General features: G+C 59.9%; 1 protein-coding gene across 1 annotated transcript; it reads right to left on the bottom strand.

Annotated features, from left to right (window-relative positions):
• Positions 1-547: 547 nt before the first annotated feature.
• LOC128045661 (aquaporin-12-like) lies at positions 548-13,536 on the bottom strand. The gene is made up of 8 exons (XM_052638105.1): positions 12,930-13,536; positions 11,876-11,992; positions 10,564-10,729; positions 9,518-9,587; positions 8,360-8,619; positions 3,913-4,032; positions 3,575-3,695; positions 548-655 (listed from the first exon to the last, which is right to left on the bottom strand). Exons 1-8 carry the CDS (start codon positions 13,534-13,536, stop codon positions 548-550), a joined length of 1,569 nt encoding a protein of 522 aa, XP_052494065.1.
• Positions 13,537-20,526: the final 6,990 nt, after the last annotated feature.

The following is a 20,526-nucleotide window of genomic DNA, read 5'->3' on the forward strand; positions in this document are numbered from 1 at the left end:
AGATGGAGGTGGGGGAGGGGAGAGGAAGATGGGAGGGGCAGAAAGGGGGAGGGGCAGAAAGGGGGAGGGGAGGGGAGAGGAAGATGGAGGTGGGGGGAGGGGAGAGGATGATGGGAGAGGAGGAGAAAGGGGGAGGGGGAGGGGAGAGGAAGATGGGAGGGAGGGGAGAGGACTGCGCAGCCTCCCGCTGTCGGCCAGGTGGAGTCCGCCCAGCAGGGCACCCTGGCCCTGAGCCCGCTGAGGCTTCCACACCGTTGCACCCCGTCCCAGGCTGCCGACCTCGGCGTCTGTGGCTGCCGTCTGGGGAACGACCACAGTGGCCACAGCGAGGGCAGCGATGTCCTGTTGCAGGTGGTGACCACTGTCTCCGTCTGCCCCCCCGCGGCTCTGGGTCTGCCGTGGCTGGCGTAGGTGGACAGAAGCCTGCATCCTGTGGTCAACCGGGCGGCGGCCACCGCCCACTGCTGCTGAGCCGGCCGTGCCCGGCCTGAGAGGTGGGGCAGTCTGGCCGGGAGGGCCCCTGGCAAGGAGCGCTGCAGACCGTGCGCTAGCCCAGCGCCTGCAGGGGCAGGCGCATCGTCAGCACGGCTTGAAAGGGGGCCCCGGGGCCCTGCCACACCCGGACCTCCGTGGGTCTTAGGACGTGTACGCTCCACTGCGGCCAGAGGGCCTGGCGGGGAATCGAGTGCCTGCATCAGCACCAACACAAACCCGCACTGTGACGTCCAGGCAGGAGACCACCCTGGGGGCTCGTGCTGGGCCAGGGCAGCAGGGTGGCTGCTCCTGACAGCCCCAGGCGACCAGGCCCCACCTCAGCCTCCCAGGACACACAGGGAGATTTGTTTGGGCAGAATGAGGGCAGACAGGCCTCAGGCAGGGCAGAGCCTCAGGCCAAACCCACCTTCCTGCCGGGCCACCAGCCCCGACCTGTGACACAGTGCGGCAGGGCCCTGGACCCACACGGCGGTCAGCGCGGCTGGTGGGAACCCCCCTCTGCCAGGGTCCTGCCCCGGGGGATCCAGGGTCATTCAAAAGGGAGACGGAGTAGGCAAGGAAAAACCTGTTTAATTAGAAATATAAAGAGAGATTAGGAAGAAATAGTGTGGTAGGAAAAGTTAGTGGAGAAAAGCGGCCGAATAACTTGGTTTACGTGGAAAACCAATAAAGTTCCAAGACAAGGAGCTTGCACCATCTACGTTAGGCCACCGGCGTCCTCTTGAATAGCGGGGGGTGCCCTGCCTTGGGCTCCCTCTCACGTGGATCTTAAAAGCCGGGGCAAGTAAGTAGACATGGTGAGCCTCCACGCCCCAGATGGGAATTCAGCCAGAAAACAGAGTAAGAAAAGACACGGGGGAAACCAGTCCAGTGACTGGCCCTCCTCTATTGTCCGGAAAGGCCTTACATGCTCTTGCTTTTACATAGAGATCAATGGATAATACAGAATTGTGCAGCGTCAGCCGCCCTGACTCCTATCGAGACCAGGCTTTCTCTCTGCATACCTAGTTGTATACATAAGTCTTAGGTGATTTATATCATCTGGCCAGAAGGCCAATTAACATTTTACGGCCCTTTTCTGATAAGGGTTTGCCAACCAGAAGACTTATTAGTGTTGATCTTCCCAAAGTCTGGTGCCACTCTCAGAAAGCACTAAATAAAGTTACATTCTCACACAGCAAGGATACAACAATTTAAAACAAGTAAAAGGAGTACAGTGATTTATAACAAAGAGAAAAGTAATTAACTCAAAAGTCTAGTGTTGCTAACATCAAAACTACTGTATTCCTTTTTCTATATCCCAATTACATTGATTAATATCCTTCAGATGCCTAAAAGATAAAGAATATGGAGGGCTGGCGGCAAACATTAACTCAACAAACTCTTCACCAAACTAATTCTTAACTCTAAAAGGCTCTATATCTTTTAGATGTTTTAAGCTTCGTGCCTCTCACGGTTGGGGGCTGTAAGCAATCCACAAATTGTAAAGTCCGGGCCGACCGGTCAGATAAGTTAGAAATCCATCAAAGGGGCTTAAGCCGAGACATTCTTTTTATATGCAGGGGACTGTTAACTGGAGCCCTAAGTTAATTCCTGTTAGAGGCAGCAGAGTGGAAACCACAGTACAATAAGGCAGGCAGGCTCTGGTTTTGGGGGTAGATGTTCAGGAAAACCCAGGGGGAACCCCTGAAGCCTGACTCGCCTTGCCCATCAGGCCTCTCCGCGTGACCTTGTCATGGGTAGGGTCTCCCGTGCTGGCTCCCGGCATCCCTCTGCCCGTGCAGGTGCCCTACCCACGGCCTGGTCCTAGGGTCTTCTCCTGCCAGGAGGCACAGGCCTACCCATTCCCCCACCACTAGCACCAGGCACGCTGTTCTGGGGCCAGGCACAGGGGTGCTTCAGATGGCCCACTAGAGAAGCGGTTTATGTGGCCAAGGCTGCTGGCAGCATTAGGGCCCTTGACCACCGTTCCGGTGCCAGGGAGATCAAGCGCAGCCATCTGTCTGTGGCTCAAGCACAGAGCTTCTCCACAGACCAAGAGCACGGCCACAGCCCCTGCCCCCATTTCCTCTTGGGGCTCTCTGATGGCCAGAGCAGCAGCTGGCCAGCAGAAGGAGGTGGGGCCCTGGGCCTGCATGCCCCCAAACCCGGAAACTGCAGAGTACAATGTCTGTCCCGCCGGGTTCAATCCTGACCACTGGTTCCTCGGGACTCCTGAAGGGGGGCACTGCCTTGGAAGACAACCTTGAGCTGCAAGTGAGCTGGGAGGGCCAGGCCCTCTGCCTCCCCCTCCCAGCGTGCTCCGTGTGCAGTGAAAAGCATCCCGACACAGCCGGCCCAGCCACCCTCCCCAGCTGGTGCTGCCCTCTGCCCTCAGCCACGGAGGCCCAGCTCTGCCTCCAGGAAGACGTGTGCTGCTGGCCGTGGGCACCTCCGCTCACAGAGGCCCAGGGACAGGTGAGGCCCGGGGTTCAGGCTGGTGGCACACTCACTGGAGGAGGGTGGGCTCATTGGCCTGCTACGTCCTCATCCCTGCCTCAGAGGCCCCCAGAGTCACCGTTCAGGGCTGGTCCCCTTGGGGAATCAGGTGCCAGGGACCAGGCCCTCCCACCAGGTCCAGAGACCACTGCTCCCTGGGGGCAACGCTGGGGCTCAGCAGGCGGTGGGGGGCTGGGAGTCAGACCACAGAGCGGGGAGGGGCACCGTCCACGCAGGGAGCTGGCTAGAGCTCTTGACCCGCTCCAAGGCTGTGTCCTGAGGGTGCACCCAAGCCCATGATTTATCAGTATGCTCAGATAAAACCTGCCGTGTGCCTGGCAGTGGACTCTGAAATGTGCACCCAGAGCCTTACGGGGCTGCACTCTGGGGTCCTCCATGGAGGAATGGAGAGGAGAGAGGCTGGGAAGTGGGCCAGATAAGATGGCGGGGCTGAGAAGGGGCTGCTCTGAAGGTGGGGAAGGGTGTGCCTCAGAGGAGCAGGAGGCGCCCTGCACGTGGGCCCTGCCATGTGCTGCCGGCTGGACGCTGGATGAGGGTCAGGACAGGGAGCCGCCCTGGGGGGGTCCAAGGGGGACATGACCAAGGCCAGGGGGGCACGGGGGGCATCGGGACAGCAGCGGCAGGTGTAGGCCAGGATGCGGACTCCGAACGTGACAAGGGGGTGACAATGGGACTCCAAGGGACACTCTAGGGGGGCATGGCTAAGGAGGAAGCAAGAGGGCCTCCAACAGAGAGGGTGCCCGGGTTCCAGTGTGGAGGGGTGTGAGGGCCAGAAGGAAGCAGGGAGAGCCGGCAGCAAGGAGGCGGATGTAGCTGTGACCCTGTAACCAGGAGGGTGCTCTCTGGAGAACAGGGGGCGGACTGCCCGAGCGGTCACGCTGTGTCCTGTCTCAAGGACACCCCCGACCATGGCCCCACCTCGCACACTGTGCCTCGCACACTGGGGTGGAGCCGGAGTCACTGTGCTCGGCGCTGCTCAGCTTGCTGGGCCCGGCCCGGTGTCCAGCATGTGTCAGGGACAGGCTGGACAGGCCAGCCCTAGAGGGTGGACGAGGTCAGAGCCTCGGTGTGGAGGCGCAAGGCCAGGTGGCGGGAGCCTCCCACTTTGCCTCGCCTCTGCTCTCTAGGCCCCGCCCTTCTAGCCAGGCCCCGCCCATGAACAGGCCCCGCCCCTTAGGCTGCACCAAGGAATAGACCCTGCCCCTTATGCCCCGCCCCAGAACTTCTTTCCCGGGAGGTTCTCACTCGGTGGGGCTGGGGTTGACTGGTCCCACCCTCCGCTCCCCAAAGACTTTGAAGCTCCAGAAAAAGGGGGCGGCCCTGCACTGGCGAGGAGGGGGCAGAGGCCTGGGCTTTGCCTCCCAGCACACCTGCCTCTCATCGCAGCGTGTCCAGCTGTGATTGAAGTTTCAGTTAATTTACGGAGGGAATGTGAATTCTCACTGTGACCCAGACCACAGGGTAAAAGTAGCCTGCTCAGCAGAGACCCAGCCAGGGCCCGCGGACAGCTCAGGTCGGGGGGTTGTCCCACCTGCCCGGGTCCTGGGTGCAGCACTGCTCCTGTCTGGGAGGGGGACTGTTAGAACACCACTGCGGGGTGGCTTCCAAACAGCAGGTCCCAAGGCTGGAAGTGGACCTCCGGGCACCCGCCTGGTCCAGGTGCCAGCATGGCCGCTTCGTGGTTCACAGACCATTGTCTGCTGCTGGGTCCTCCCTGGTGGAAGGGATGCAGGAAACCCCTGGCTTCTCTTTCCCAAGGGTGCCAACCCCATTCTGGAGGGCTCCACCCTCATGACCTCATCACCTCCTGAGACCATCACATCCAGCTGGGCTAGGTTAGACTTCCAACTTTGGAAGTTTGGACACAGACACTGTGAGCACAGCAAGGGAGCTGACTGAGGTGATCGCCCAGCGTGTACCCAGAACCCAGCCAGCATCACCGGCGCTGGCGTCCGTGAGGGGCTTCTAAGCATCCGCGTGAGGACGACTCTGATAGTGAGCTGCCCCTCCCTGCCTTCTCCAGAGACGTGCCCCTCAGGAGAAACAAACCTGAGGCCTGGGCGCCTGTCTGCCCTCTCCTCTCCCACCGCCTCTGACGGTCACCCCTCAGCGGCCCTGTCCCCTCCCTGCCGTGGCCTCTGGACCCCTCCCTGCCGTGGCCCAGTGTGCCAGGGCCCGCAGGCGCCGACCTCTCCGAACAATCGCCCACTGTCCCATAGTCCAGAGAGTGGTCCTGTGTTCCGGCTGCCCGAGTGCGGATTCAGGTGGCTTCCTCCTGGGCCGCAGAGTTCCACCTGTATCCTGGGATCCTCGGGTCCAGGGTGACCCCTGACACTGGGTAGAGGTGAGCCCCAGGCTCATTCGAGTATTGAACCCATACCCTCGGAGTCTGGCCTTATTTCCCAGCCAGATCCCCACCCCTGCAGACCACAGGGGCCCAGAGGCTGGGGAGCTGCCCCATCCCTGGCAGGGCCTGAGCCGTATCCCCACATTTGGGGGATGGCCGAAACTCCTGAGAGTGACTCCCTGGCTGGGAATGATGGGGGTCAGGGTGGCCTTCCTCAGGCACTCCTTTTCAGACGTGAAATTCCGAGGACCGGCCCCCCACCCCCAACTGCTGCCAGAGCAGAGGATAGAGAAGGGCCTGTCCTGCCTGCATTCTTCCCCTGAACGACTCAGCAGCGGCTTTCAGCGCTCCTCCTATCTCGTTCCCTGGACTTGCTGCACGGCCCTGTGGGTCCAGACACTGCTGGCCTTGGTCCCTCTATTTGTGACCTAATATCACTGCCAGTGGGTTTCCCAGGTGGCACTAGTAGCAAAGAATGTCTCTGCCAATACTGGCGAACCTCTCCAGCACCACGGTCCAAAAGCATCAATTCTTCGGCACTCAGCCTTCTTTATGGTCCAACTCTCACATCCGTACATGACTACTCAAAAAACCACAGCTTTGACTAGACGAACCTTTGTTGGCAAAGTGATGTCTCTACTTTATAATACACTGTCTAGGTTTGCAAAAGATTTTCTTCCAAGGAACAAGCGTCTTTTAATTTCATGGCTGCAGTCACCATCTGCAGTGATTTTGGAGCCCAGGAAATTTTGGAGCTGTTTCCACTGTTTCCCCATCTATTTGCCATGAAGTGACGGGACCGGATGCCATGATCTTAATTTTCTGAATGTTGAATTTTAAGCCAGCTTTTTCATTCTCCTCTTTCGTTACCCTAAGAATTATAATTCTATCAGGTCTGCATTTGAGATGTCGTTTGATCACTTCAACGATAGCAATAAAACCGAAAGAGAAAAACACCAAAATGATTTTAGAAGGCAGAATCCTTGCTGTGGGTCTGCATTATTTTATTACCCTTGTTTGCAACAAGATACTGTAATTACTCTTCCCACAAATGGAATAATATTGAAGCACTTACCTCCCAAGAGAAACTCAAAACTCTTAGTGGAGAAAAGCATGTGTCTTGGCCCTGAATCTTCAGAAGCCTGGGGTGGGGGTGTCACCTCAGAGATGAGCCACTTCCAGGACTCCTTGACTGGAAGCCCTGTGCCCTGCAGTCCCAACAGCTGTGGGTGACACCCAACAGAAGTGAGCGTTAGACTAGAGGGGACAGGAAGGCAAGAGCTGATGAGACTGGGGTGAAAGTTTGGATGAAAATTGTCAAGTTTGAACACGGGCAGTGTTTGCACCTGCTGTAGCTGAAAGTATTCTGGGAAGACATTCTGTGTGTGACTGGGGCACGTCCCCTACCTAATCCTGTACAACAGGAGGCCTGAAAACCCACCCTTCGGCCGCCGTTGATGGAACATTCCAAATGGGGGTCGGTCAGGGGGTCCAGCCCCCAGACGTTATTAATATGAAGGCGTATAGGATGGGATCTCCAGGTTCACTATGTCCCGTTAGAGGCTGGAGCGTAGGAAGGATAAAGTGAATTATAAAGTGATAGGGACTACCTTGTGTGGAGCCCAGGAGGAACCTTAGGGCGGGAGTCAGTGAGCGTCCCCCAGCAGTCACCACTGGGGTGCTGGACCGGAACATTTCCCATGGAGACGGCTGGCCCACTAGCCGGCATCAGGTGTGACAGAGACCCCTCCCTGACCCAGGGACACAGAGTAATTACGGAACATCCCATGTGATGCCACAGACCTGCCAGTGGGGAGGTCAGTGACCGGAAGAGTTCCTGAATGAGATGGGAATTTTATTTACCTATTAATACAGGTGCGTTCTCCCAGGGATGTCCATGAACAGGACAGGTGCGTTCTCTCAGCTATGTCCACGAACAGGACAGGTGTGTGCTCCCAGGGAACGTCCACGAACAGGGAGCCTTGTCCCCCCTGCAGTGGCCTTGGGACCCCCTGAGGAGCTGCCAGACACCACCACCATGTGAGCAGTGCCCACGAGCAGCTCTCAGACCACAGGGCCTGCTGGGTTTCCGTCAGTTGAGGGGAATGGACAGCATCCTCTAGCATGGTCCCCGTCTGGTCAAAGAAGGGAAAGCGAATCGGCTCACGGCCAGTACACACTGTCGCCTCTATGTTGGGTTTTACTGACTCGTGTGTGGTGGCCAGCAGCCTGGTCATACAGTCATGCAGATGGGCACCGGGAAACAGGTGTTAGGGCCCACGCAGATCACTATGGAGATTCAAGAGCTGTGTTAAGCTAGGACATTCCAGCACCCATCAGAAGTGCCCCTTCCAGGATCAGAGGTGACTGGAATCAGCAAATGGCTATCCTGGCACTCTTGCCTAAGGTGGCCCTCCGGGCTCTCAGCATGAGTGGGCATGGGGGCTCTGAGGGTAAGGTGGCCCCGGGCTCTCAGCATGAGTGGGCATGGGGGCTCTGCAGCCACGCAGAGATAGGCTGATTCCAGACACGGCCTCCTGCACCTGGACAGCTGGGGGCAGACTCCCCAGGGGAGGACCCCACAAGGCTGACAAGTCAGACTGATGCCCCATAGCCCCATAGAGTACAAATGGGTCCTGCCAGGAGCAGACGCCGACTCTGGCCTTGGCTTTGTGGGTCTGGTGGGAGATGCAAGCACTCGGCTATACACACACACACCTGTTCCTTCTCAGCCTCTTCTCAGAAAGCGGAGTAGAGCTCCCCGTGCGCTGCGGTAGGTCCTTGCCGTTGTCTCTTTTATGTACAGTAGTGTGAGTACATTCATCCCAAACCCCGACCTTTCGCCTACGGTGACCTGACGCTTGTTTTCTGTGAGGAGTTTGCTGCTAATGCTGCCCAGCCAGTCCCAGTCTTGGCCATTGAGGAACCTTGTTCTCTGGGTCACTGTCTTTCTGACACATTCCTGCCAGTGTGGGTGTGTTTTGGGGGAGGGCAGGGAGGCAGATGCTCCAGGCTCACCCTGAGCCTCTCCAGCCCCAGGTCCAGAAGCAGCCGTTTCTCTTAGCAGTGCCGGAGGAGCCAGCTCTGGGGGCTGCAGCGCTGCTGGGGTGGGGCTGCTCCGGGGTCCTCTCTGCAGACACAGACTTCTCTCCAGAGGACCCCTCCACCGTGGCAGCCAGGACGGGTGGGGGTGGGCCGGGGCGAGGGAGGGGGCAGCGGTCCAGAGATGAGAGCCCCTTCTGGAGCCGGCCTGGATGCGGGGCCGTGGCATCTGCAGCCTAGGAAGCCACAGGTGGAACCAGGGAGGCCCCGCCCACCAGAGCCATCCAAGAGCCCCTCCCAGCACCAGCCTGGTCACTCTCTGCCTTCAGAATGGACTGCTCAGACCAGCACAGGGGGTGGGAGAGAAAGGGGTGCAGAGACGGTCCCAGGGCCGCCCCTGGGGCCTCAGCGGAGGGTGGCCCCTCTCACCTGCAGCCAGGTGATGGGCAGACTCTTCACCATCTGAGCCCCAGGGAAGCCCTGCTACAGCACAGCGCCGTGCAGCAGCCGGGGCCAGCTGTGTGCCCAGGCTGGCTTTGTGGGGCTTATGGACACACCCTTAGAACCTGCTTGCGTGTAGGGGACTTACTGTACTTCACTCATAAGAGATTTTGATTGATTGTCCAATTTTCCTGTCTCCCTTTCCTGCAAATTTATTAATTAGCTAATTAAAATGTATACATTTGGCAACCTCATCTTCCATTAATCAAGCTGAAAGCAGTATCAGTCACTCTGGACAAATGTAGGATTGCCATCATTTCTGACAATTTTCAACTTCGAGAAGGACCTTTCTGCTGATGGACCCATTGCTGGGACTGTTCGGAGTGTGAATCAAGAAGCTGGCTCCTGGTTCGCACGTCATTTCAAGTAGCTCTCTGTGCACTCTTGTCACTGTGTCTTCAGTTTTACTGAAAAGTTAATTTTAAGTTGCCGTCCACGTAGTAACTGCTTCATCAAAGCCTCTTTTCTGTGTAATTTCCTTAAATTTAATTTTTGTTCCCAAACCTGTGGGTTGTGCTTTGCAATGTTGACATATTTCAGAACAGGGACTCCAAGCTCCTGGAATAATTCTAACGACCCGCTGCTATCGTGTATTGCAGCGCCTGCTTTGGCGCTTTTCCTGAACTAACTCACCGAACGCTCATAGCCCGAGCGCCCGGGGTCCCTGTCCTGGAAGCCCTCGTGCAGGGGCTGTGGGGCCTTTCTGTGGGGACAGCTGAGTGGCTGCCCCCCACCGGTCCTGGTGCTGCCAGTGAGGACCCCTCTCTCCGCCCAGGGTGACGGCCTCTCACCCCTGTGGCTGCTGCAGTGACCGTCCTCCCAGTGCTGACCCCCTGGGGACAGGGCTGCAGGAACCCCCAGCTGAGGGACTGTGTTCTCTGGGGGTGGGAGATTCCAGGTGAGCTCCAGTCTTTGGGGAGAAAATGGCTGGGGGCTCCTCCGAGCCTGGGGGAGCCCGGGGTCTGCAGTGACGGCCCTGCTGTGCGTGCCTGGCCACGAGGGCCTTCAGGACGGCAGCGTGCAGGGGGATGGTGGGGCTGGGTGTCCTGTGGCCCTGCAGCTGCGGGCTCCAGCCACCGCCCTGGCCGTCCCCAGCAGGCCTCGGCGCGGGAGCCGCTGGGCCACGTCCAGGCCGGCCAGTCGCCAGCACTGGGACAGCCCACCCGTGGTCTCCTCAAGGCCGGCTGTGCTCACCCTGGACCGTGGCCTCTCCTCCTCGGTCTTACCTTTGATTTCGGTTGGGAAAGACCGAAGGTGGGAGGAGAAGGGGACGACAGGGGGAGAGACGGTTCGACAGCATCACCGACTCAATGGACGTCCACTCAATGAGCTTGAGTGGACTCTGGGAGCTGGTGATGGACAGGGAGGCCTGGCATGCTGCAGTCCATGGGGTCAAGAGAGTCGGACGCGACTGAGCAACTGAACAACAACTGTAGAGAAGAGGCCCCAGAGAGCCCCTGCCTCCCCCTGCCTGCCCTTCACCAGCCTGCCAGGCCCAGGGACACGGCAGGCCTTACGGACAGTTTATTGACATGTGGTTTCTGGGGAGAAGGGGCTGGAGGTCCGCCCCCTGCCCTCAGCTCAGGGAGCCCCCAGGTCTGGCCACAGTCGGGCCCTAGCTCCCTGCTCACGGGGTCGGAGCCGGCGTGGCTGGAACTCAGTGGCTGCCCCCCAACTACGGGGGCCCCCGTCCTCTGCTCCCCTCCTTAGGCGTCTGGCTGCCTCCAGGCCCCGGGACAGGCCTCCCTCTGGGGACCCGGTACTTGCTCTTCTGACTGTAGAGCAGGTTCCTCTGGAAAAGGCGAGGGAGGCGGCCGTGATACAGCAGGACGGCCAGGAGCATGCCTGCGGGAGAGCGAAGGTCACACGGAGGCCGGGGGCTCCCCGGGCCCGAGACCGCCAGACGCCACGCCCCACACCCTCCGCGGACAGGGGCCTGCAGACGGGGCCAGGTCTCGCCCTGGCCTGGCTCCTGCCAGCGTCCGCGCCCATGCGGGCCGACCCCCCGGAGGTCAGTGGGGACCGGGAACCGTGCGCACTTGCAGACCGTGCTCTGGGCCCCGTGTTCCGGGCACAAGTGCCCCTTCCTCCCGGGGCCATCTCCTGATGCTGGCGTGTCGTCCTCGGGGTGGTGAGCGTGGAGGTGGGGCCGAGGGGGCCGGGGGTCGGGGGTGGGGCCTGGCCGAACCCTCACCCCCAGGTTTTGCCCGGAGCTTCCGGAGTGGAGGACCCTGGACCCCCACCTGGCCGCCTCTCGTCCCCCGAGGGTGGGAGGCCCCCTTGCCTGAACCAACCCAGCGCGTGCACATGGGTCCTGGCCCCCCCGCCTCCGCCCCTCGCGGCTCCCAAGGGGGTCCTGAGGGCTCCAGTGTCGCCATGGCAGCTCGGGGGTCAAAGGCTGGAGCGGTGTCCCCCGGATCCAGGTCATTCCCTGACCTCGCAGCGGGGCTTCACCTTCAGCAGGTGTGAGTAGTTACATTGAGACAAGGTGTCCTTGGAGCAGAATGGACCCCAACCCCGTGTGACTGCTGTCCTTCTCAGGGGACACGTGGCGGACAGGGAGGATGGGCTGGGATGGGACCGATGTGCCCGCAGGCCCCCGATGCCTGGGAGGGCGGGGAGGAGGCCGCGGCCCCAGAAAGGCCCCGCGCCCGGCTTCCTGCGCCCACCTGGGGACAGGTGAGTGGCCTGCTGCCCCAGCCTTCGCTTCGCTGTGGTTCCCGGGCCGGCGGCCGAGAGCTCCGAAGGACAGCCCCAGCCCGTCCAGCCGGCGCCCCCGTGGGTTGGGGCCAAAACGCTCTATTCCAAATCCCCGCGTCTCCAGCTTCCCTGAGAGGACCCCCCCCCCCGCCCCAGGTACCCTGGGGAAGGCCCCGGGAGCAGCCCCTGCCTCGACCCCGGCCAGCAAGCTGGACGCCCTGTGGGCCACCCCTGTTCCAGAGGACAGCCCGGGCTGGCCTGCCCCCGCCCCCAGGACCCCCAGCCCCTCACCTGTCACGGGGCCCAGCCAGTACACCTGGATGTACTCCAGCAAGCTGTGCCCCGAGCAGCGGAAGGTGACCGAGGCGGCCAGTGTGGGGTTCAGGAAGGCGGACGTCAGGGGCCCAGCTGCGGAGAAGTGCAGACGTCAGTCCTGGCCGCCTGCGCCACCTCCCCACTGGACCCGCCCACCCACCTGGGGGGCCCGGCTCCACCCCCTGTGCCAACTGGGACACGGGGAGGCGGCCGCCCAGCCCAGGCCAGAGGTCAGGGGTCAGGCAGCAGCCAGACAGGAGTGTCTCCCGACCTCTCACCCCTGCGTGGACTTGGCTCCCCAGCCTTTCTCTGCACACCCTACACCCGCGGGAGGGCGTCTTAGAGAGAGACCCAGAGAGGTAGGGAGACATAGAAGGAGAGACAGGGACAGCAAGAAGGAGACAGACTTGGCTGAACAAAGAAACAGCAGCAGAGAGGGGTGCGCGGGGCCAGCGGGGGCGGGGGTGGGTCAGGGAGGCTTCCACAGGGGCTCAGGGACCCACAAGAGCTTGGTCAGGAGGCTTGGCCTGGGCGGGGGGGGGGCAGAGGAGGAGGGGGAGGAGGTGGGGAGGAGGGGGGAGGGGAGGAGGGGGGAGGGGAGAAAGAGTGGGGAGGAGGGAAGAGGCTGGGGGGCTGCCTCGCAGTGCCAGGTGGGCCCAGCAGGCAGCGGGCAGGGGCTGAGGAGGAAACAGCAGCCCCAGGCCCCCAGGAGGGGTGACGGAGGACGCAGGGGCTTCCAGACCAGAGCCTGGGCCCCAAGGAAGCAGCAGCCCCCCTCCCACCCGCCGTCCGCCTCTGGTGCCCGCCTCCCAGGGTGGGCAGGAGCAGCTCGGGGTGCGGACAGACTCAGCCAGGAAGGACTGCCCCACCGGGGTCGGGTCCCTGCCCAGTGCGTTGAGTCCCGCCTGGCTGGCCACCACCCCCAGCAGGTGCCCGGGCAGTGGCCACCCCAGGCCTGGTGGCCCCGTGCTGGCCTGCAGCCCCTCTCCTGGGCGGCCACGCAGCCCCGGGCACAGGTGGCTGGTCTCACCTGTGCCGGCCGCGGCGGTGAGCAGCAGGGCCACGGCTGGCGCCCTGTGGACAGCGCAGCTGCCCTGGAGGCGGAGGAGCGCCAGGTGCAGCAGGAAGGCGCAGGAGCCCTCGAGCAGGGCGCCGTGGGGCACGGCCGTGCGCAGCGCCGAGCTGCAGTGCGGGTCCATGAGGCTCTGCAGCACGTGCAGGTCGCTGAGCCCCCAGGCCCAGTAGAGCCGCGTCAGGGCGCCGGCCGCCTGCACGCCCAGCGCCTGCGCCACCAGCTCCAGCAGCGTGCTGGGCAGAGAGGCCTCGGCCAGGAGGAACCGCTGCAGGGACACCGTGGGGTTGGCCGAGGCCCCGTCCAGGGTGGCCCCGTGCACCAGGAGCAGCAGGAAGACCAAGGTCAGCAGCAGGTCGGGGCCGAAGCCCAGCGCCCAGGGTCCGAGCTCCACCAGCATCCGCATCTCCAGGCAGCAGGCCCCCAGCTGGGCCGTGCCCACCGCCTCCCGGGCAAAGTGTGCGTAGGTGCCCCCGGGGAGCAGGGCCTTGGCTGCCCTCCTGACTGCCTGGCAGAGGGCAAAGGTGGCGAGGAAGAAGCAGAGGGACACGTTGAGACCGGCCATCGGCCTGGAGGCTCCGGGAGGGCGGGCCGGCAGGGCCTGAGCTGACGTGTCAGGCGGGGAGGGGGCCGTGGGAGCCTCACACCTGCGCCCCCCGCAGCGCCTCTCCGGCCCGCCCCTCAGTCGAGCGTCCTCCGGGGACACCCGGCCCCCCTCAGCCACTCCGGGTGCTGCTCCCCAAAGCTGCCATGTCTCCGTGACTCAGCCGGGGGCCCTGGCTCCACCGGGCAGCTCCTGGAGGGCACCTGTGCTGGTGTCCACCCGGGGGAGGGTTCCCAGGCACCAGCTCCCTCGGGAGGGCTGCAGTGTGCTGGGTCAGGGGCCCCACACAGGGAGCAGGGGCCGCCCTGGCAGGGCTGCACGGGGCACCTTGGAAGCTGAGCCTGCAGAGACGGACCCACCTCACCTCACACAGTAAGTCCCCTACACGCGAACAGGTTCCATTCTGGGAGCACATCTGTACGTCCACACAATGGCTACGTAGTTTTGTAACTGTGATCGGCTTATCATACTCTTTACACGAACATACAGTCTATCTATATACACACTAGACAGTCCAGGGGATTCTCAGCCAGAGCACTGGAGTGGATTGCCCTTCCCTTCTCCAGGGGATCTTCCCAACCCAGGGATGGAATGCAGGTCTCCGCATTGCGGGCAGATTCTTTACCAGCTGAGCTACCAGGGAAGCCCTTTATAATACTCTTTACACAAATAATACATAAAAAACAAACAAAAACATGTTCAACCTCACAGTACACACAGTGTCTTGAAAAGTGCAGTCGTACGCACCAACAGCCGGCCCACAGGAGCCGGCCCACAGGAGCGGGCCCACAGGAGCCGGCCCACAGGAGCCGGCCCACAGGAGCTGGCACAGAGTGAACAGCAAGAAGCGTTACTGACTGGAGTGGGGGGTGGGGACGGTGGAGCTGAAGGGTCATCAGCAGCAGGAGACGGAGGGTGAGCTGCCGCTTGGCTCACGCCTGAGGCTGACGGGATGGACGTCCGCGCCTCTGGAAGATCGCAGCTTGAAGGTTCCTGAGAAGGGGACTTGCCACCGTGGACCTTCTGCCTGGAGTGTGGGCATGTGACCTGAGTTTCTAGGGAAGCTAGAAGTACGAAGTGAGTTTGTCTTGAGCAAAATGGCTGCTTGGGGGCTTCGGCGGCTTCCGGAAGGCCCCGGCACGTGGTGAACTTGGAGGAGAGGGCCTGATCCAGGCAAGTGGGGTCCCCTGTGAACCCCTCTCCACACCCCACTCGAGTCCAGGCGAGCGCCTGGCCTGAGGACGTCGCTGGGCCCTGCCCCCCAGTTCGGAGGGACTGGAAGCCCGGTGCTCTGCCCGTGACTCTGCTGGACGCCGGCCGGGCTGCAAGGACAGATGGCCCAAGTTGTGGTCATGGTCGCTCCGCCGTGACCTCAGGACCTGAAGGAGCAGGGCCCCTGCATGTGTCAGGCCACCGTGGGCCCGGCGGCCACTCTAGGCCGAGGGGACAGGCTGAGTGAGGCTCAGAGGATGCGGAGGGGAGGCCCGAGCCAGGCAGGGGGCCCTGGGGGTGCGCAATGCCCTCGCCTACAGGCCTGAGCTGGAGCAGAGAGCAGGAGCCGGCTGTGGAGGAGGCTCCCAGGGGAGGGGGTCTAAGCCAGAGGCCTGGGGAGCTGCTGCTGAAGGTCAAAGTCAAGGTCTGCAGGACAAAACCACACCCCACAGGGGCCAAGGCAGCGGGTGCAGGGTGGCAGAGGGGTCACTGGGCAGGGGCCCCCGGGGAGACAGGCAGCTGGCCCCAGCGTGCCCCTGCAGAGGGGGAGGGGGCCCTGAGCACAGGAGCCAGGGTCTCTGCAGGCAGAGGCCTCACAGCCAGCCACTGCTGCTGGGGAAGGGGTCCAGGTGACGCCCCCTTAAGCCCACCTGGAGGCCCCCGGCTCTGCTCCCCTGCGGCTCTGTCCCTCACATCCCCCCAGGCCCCCTCCCTCCTTCCCAGGGGCTCGGCTCCAAAGATGAAAGTGAAAGTCACTCAGTCGAATCTGACTCTGTGTGACCCCGTGGACTATACAGTCCATGGAATTCTCCAGGCAGGGATACTGGAGTGGGCAGCCTTTCCCTTCTCCAGGGGATCTCCCGAATCCAGGTCTCCCACGTTGCGGGTAGAGTCTTTACCAGCTGAGCTACCAGAATGAAAGAACTGCCCTCCAAATCACGGTGAGTTTCCTCCCGAGGAGCTCGGCCGGGCGTGGAGCTGCAGGGTGCTGCGCGGGAGGCTGAGGGCCGGGCCTGGCCGTTCACTGCTGGCCGCGCCCACGCGAACCTGCCTCCTGCAGCAGTGCTGGTTTCCACACCCGACGCCCTGCTCCCGACGGCGCCCCAGCTGGGGACGCGTCTCCCCCAGCACATCACTGCCCTTCTAATGTAGGGGGTGGGCTCGAGACCAGCTGAGGCTTCCGTTCTGCCCCCACAAGCACTCCTGCTACGCAGAGGGGCCCTGCCATCTGACGCTCCCATCCCTGCCCCCTCACAGGTCCATCTGATGTCTTTCCCCACCAGGCTCTCGTCCCCCCACAGCCCAGGCCTGGGCGGGGGAAGCAGGGGGCAGAGACCTGCAGCTTAGGGACAGAAACTGACTGTTTCAGCTTTCCTGGCAGACGACCTTGGGTTCAGAACTCTCCTGGAAGTGGGAAGGTGTCTGGTGCCCGCGTCTCCCCACCCCCACTCCCCGGGAGAGGGGTGGGGCTAACCCAGCAGGAAGGTCCTCAGGGCCCTGACCTCACCCAGGAGGCGGACACGCCCCCAGACTCCAGCCTGCCGGTGGGGTGTCTGTCTTTCCCTTCTGGCAGGCCCCCACCCTCTCCAAGGAGCAGGGAGCCTTTTGGACGCCTTAGCGACCTGGTGCACTGAAGCCCGTGATAAAAGAAACGCTCATGGACTGAGGCGCTGGGAAGTCATTCTGGCTTTTACCCGAGTTAACTTGTCTTAAAATTGATGTTTATTGGAATGCAGTTGCTTTACGATGCTAATTTCCACTGTGCAGCACAGTGAACCAGCTATACACACGCATATCCCCCCCAAGTCAACTTGAACTTGATGCTAACTGGAATAGCCTGTTTGTGGCCCAGCAAACACACATTGTACATCTGCTTTAATTATTAAAGGAAAGGGCGCACCGACCAGAAGGGAAGAATGTCCGGGGCCTCCCTGGCGGCTCGGTGGTAAAGAACTCACCTGCCCATACCGGAGACACGGGTTTGATCCCTGTGTCCTGGAGATCCCGTGTGCCTCGGAGCGACTAAGGCGGTGCTGCGTGACTGCTGAGCCTGCACTCTCAGGCCCGGAGCCTCGGCTGCTGAAGCCGGCGTGCTCTAGAGCCCGCGGTCCACGGCAAGAGAAAACACCACACTGGGAAGCCCGAACACGGCAGCTAGCCTGGGCTGCAACGAACGCTCAGCACAACCGAAAATAAATGAATAAATAAAAACAGAGGGTGGGATGGTGGGATGGCATCACCGACTCGATGGGCATGAGTCTGAGCAAGCTCCGGGAGTTGGTGATGGACAGGGAGGCCTGGCGTGCTGCAGTCCATGAGTTTGCAAAGAGACACAACTGAGAACTGAAAACAAAGAACGTCCAAATTAAAAACAAAGGTCAAACGCTTCCCTTCCTGGCCCTTCTTTAACAATAAGACTCCCTCTCAGGTGCCGAGGACAGGCTGACTCGCTGTGGAGTACGTGCTGGTCTGTTTTTTGAAAACTTGAAGGGATACAGGGCTTCCCAGGAGGCACTGGCAGGAAAGAACCCTCCTGGCGACGCAGGAGAAGCAAGAGGTGAGAGCTCGATCCCCGGGTCGGGAAGGTCCCCTGGAGGAGGGCACGGCAGCCCGCAGCAGTATCCTTGCCGGGAGAATCCCATGGACAGGGGAGCCGGGTGGGCCTGAAGGGCCGCATCCCTGGCTTGTTGGATGGTCTCTGTCCCAACGAGTCGTAGAACTGCTCTGGAGCACTCCCTCCGAGTGATCTGGGAAGCTCTTTCCTGGACGAGCGTCTTCAGTTTGGGTTCCGTAAAGCTCTCTTCTCTTCCTGTTACAGATTATCAATGGTCTTCGTGGACCCCGCGTTTCCCTCAGGCTCACGCAGAGCGTGAGTGCCTGCGGGGACCTCCCGTCCACCTTGGAGCCCTGGGCCTCTGCCTTACCCGTTGGCCACCCGCGGCTCCCCCATGGGGCCTGGTCTCCAGGCGGCCAAGGTCCGCCCAGGTCGGAACACACAGAATGCGTGACCGCCAGAAATCCTGCCTGGAGTTGGATGGTAATCCACACTGAGTCATCAGCCTGAACTGGCTGTATTTCTAGATACTTCACATTTTTAGATAAAACGTAAATGGTGTGCAGCACACCTGTCTTCAGAGTGAACTCTCACCCATGAGATGCACAGACGCAGGTCACCCACGCCTTTACCCTGGCGGGAGCGGAGTGCGCTCTCAGAAAGCCCCGTCCCTTCCAGTGGACCCCGCCCCTAATCGGAGGCATCCGGCTTCCTGCTTTGGGTCATCAGAGGCTTGGGGACCGTCCCATGTAACCCAAGTCCTGCGTCTGCCTTGCGTCTCCACGTGCAGCCGGCAGGGAGGTGGGCTGCTTTTGTTTCCAGTGTCAGAGTTTTGTTCCTACTTAATTCTGAATGGAATTCCATTTCATGGCTGAACCACGATTTGTTAATCCGTCTTTCTGATAGTGAACAAACATTTAGGTTTTCTTCCATTTTTCCCCCACAATACAAATAAAGCTGCTCTCAGTAAGTTCATATACGTCCTTATAGACAAATGCTTTTGGTTTTTCTTGGGGGGGTGGTAAGTAGCTAGAGAATCTTTCTAAACCACAGGGCAGGACAGTACTTGATTCTGTGAGGTTCTCTTGCTACTTCCCACAAGGTGGTTGTAGCACTTACACTCCCAGGAGCATTCTAATGGCAGAAAGTGAAGAATTTAAGAGCCTCTTGATGAGGGTGAGAGAGGAGAGTGAAGAAGCTGGCTTAAAGCTCATCATTCAAAAAGCTAAGATCATGGCATCCAGTCCCATGACTTCATGGCAAGTAGATGGAGAAAAGGTGGAAACAGTGGCAGATTTTTTTAGGCTCCAAAATCACTGTGGACAGTGACTGCAGCCACGAAATTAAAAGACGCTTGCTCCTTGGAAGGAAAGCTATGACAAAACTAGACAGCGTATTAAAAAGCAGAGACATCACTTTGCCTCCAAAGTCCGTACAGTCAAAGCTGTGGTTTTTCCAGTGGTCATGTATGGATGTGAGAGTCGGAGCATCAATAAGGCTGAGGGCTGAAGAATTGATGCTGTTGAACTGTGGTGTTGGAGAAGACTCTTGAGAGTCCCTTGGACTGCAAGAAGATCCAACCAGTCCATCCTAAAGGAGATCAGTCCTGGGTGTTCATTGGAAGGACTGATGCTAAAGCTGAAACTCCAGTACTTTGGCCACCTCATGCGAAGAGCTGACTCATTGGGAAATACCCTGATGCTGGGAGGGATTGGGGGCAGGAGGAGAAGGGGACGACAGAGGATGAGATGGCTGGATGGCATCATCGACTCAAAGGACATGGGTTTGGGTGGACTCCAGGAGGTGGTGATGGACAGGGAGGCCTGGCATGATGCAGTCCATGGGGTCAGACACGACTGACTCAACAGCAACAGTAGGAGCAAGATGGGAGACGCCTGGTGTCCGCACACGCGATGCCTGAAGATCCCCGCAGTCTCTCCCCCTGGTGTCGCTCTCTCTGGGGCGGGAAGCTGCATTCCCCTGATGACAGCTGATATGAGCACATTGTCAGGAGCCTACTTACTGGTCATTCAAATGCTTTTTGTTTTTTGCTGAGCTGTGTGTCTCTTTCATTATTGAGTTATAATAACTCTTCCCATGTTCTGAAGACAAGTCCTTTGTCCTATCACTGTTTCCCAAGTATTTCCTCCCAGGTCCTGTTATGCTGTGCTTAGTTGGTCAGTCGTGTCTGACTCTCTGCGACCCCATGGACTGTATCCCACCAGGCTCCTCTGTCCATGGAATTCTCCAGGCAAGAACACTGGAGTGGGTTGCTATGCTCTTCTCCAGGAGAACTTCCTGACCCAGGGATCGAACCTGGAACTCCTGCATTGCAGGACGATTCTGGCTCAGACGGTAGAGTCTGCCCCAGTGCAGGAGACCCAGGTTCGATCCCTGGGTTGGGAAGATCTCCTGGAGAAGAGAATGGCTACTTGCTCCAGTGTTCTTGCCTAGAGAAGCCCATGGACAGAGGAGCCTGGTGAGACCCAGTCTGCGGGGTCACAAAGTGCCAGGGTCCAGCCCCGGTGGATCCAGGGAATTCGAAGGGTGGACGGAGTCAGTGAGGAGAGATTTATTTAATTAGAAATATAAGATTAGATTAGGAAAGAATAGTGTAGTAGGAAAATTAGTGGAGAAAAGAGGCTGAATAACTTGGTTTACGTGGAGAACTAATAAAACCTCGAGACAAGAGGTTTGCGCCATCTACGTTAGGCCACCGGCACCCGTTTGAATAGTGGAGGGTGCCCTGCCTTGGGCTCCCTTTCGCGTGGGTCTTAGAAGCCAGGGCAAGTAAGTAGATGTGGCAAGCCTCCGCGCCCCAGATGGGAATTCAGCCAGAAATTAAGGAAGACATGGGGAGACCAAGCTGCTTCGGTGAGCGAGGCCCCAATAACTTTATTTTTTAAAAGGACTTTTATACCTTTTTCACAAATGATGTTGTGCACATTATCTTCTGGCCTTGGAGGCCTGTGAAACATTTTAAGACCCTCTTTTGATAAAGGCTGCTCAACCAGAAAACTTATTTTCCCTTGAAGTGTTTTTTCTTTATATTTCTAATCTATGTCAGCCTCCGAAAGTATCAAACAGAGTTACATCTTCACGGAGCAAAGGTGCAGCGAGTTACAGCGAAGAAAGGACCAATCAGCTCAAAAGTCTGATGTGGTCAGTTTCAAGGCTACACTTGT

The sequence above is a fragment of the Budorcas taxicolor genome, chromosome 3 (genome assembly GCF_023091745.1).
Source record: "Budorcas taxicolor isolate Tak-1 chromosome 3, Takin1.1, whole genome shotgun sequence".
Taxonomy (NCBI): domain Eukaryota; kingdom Metazoa; phylum Chordata; class Mammalia; order Artiodactyla; family Bovidae; genus Budorcas; species Budorcas taxicolor.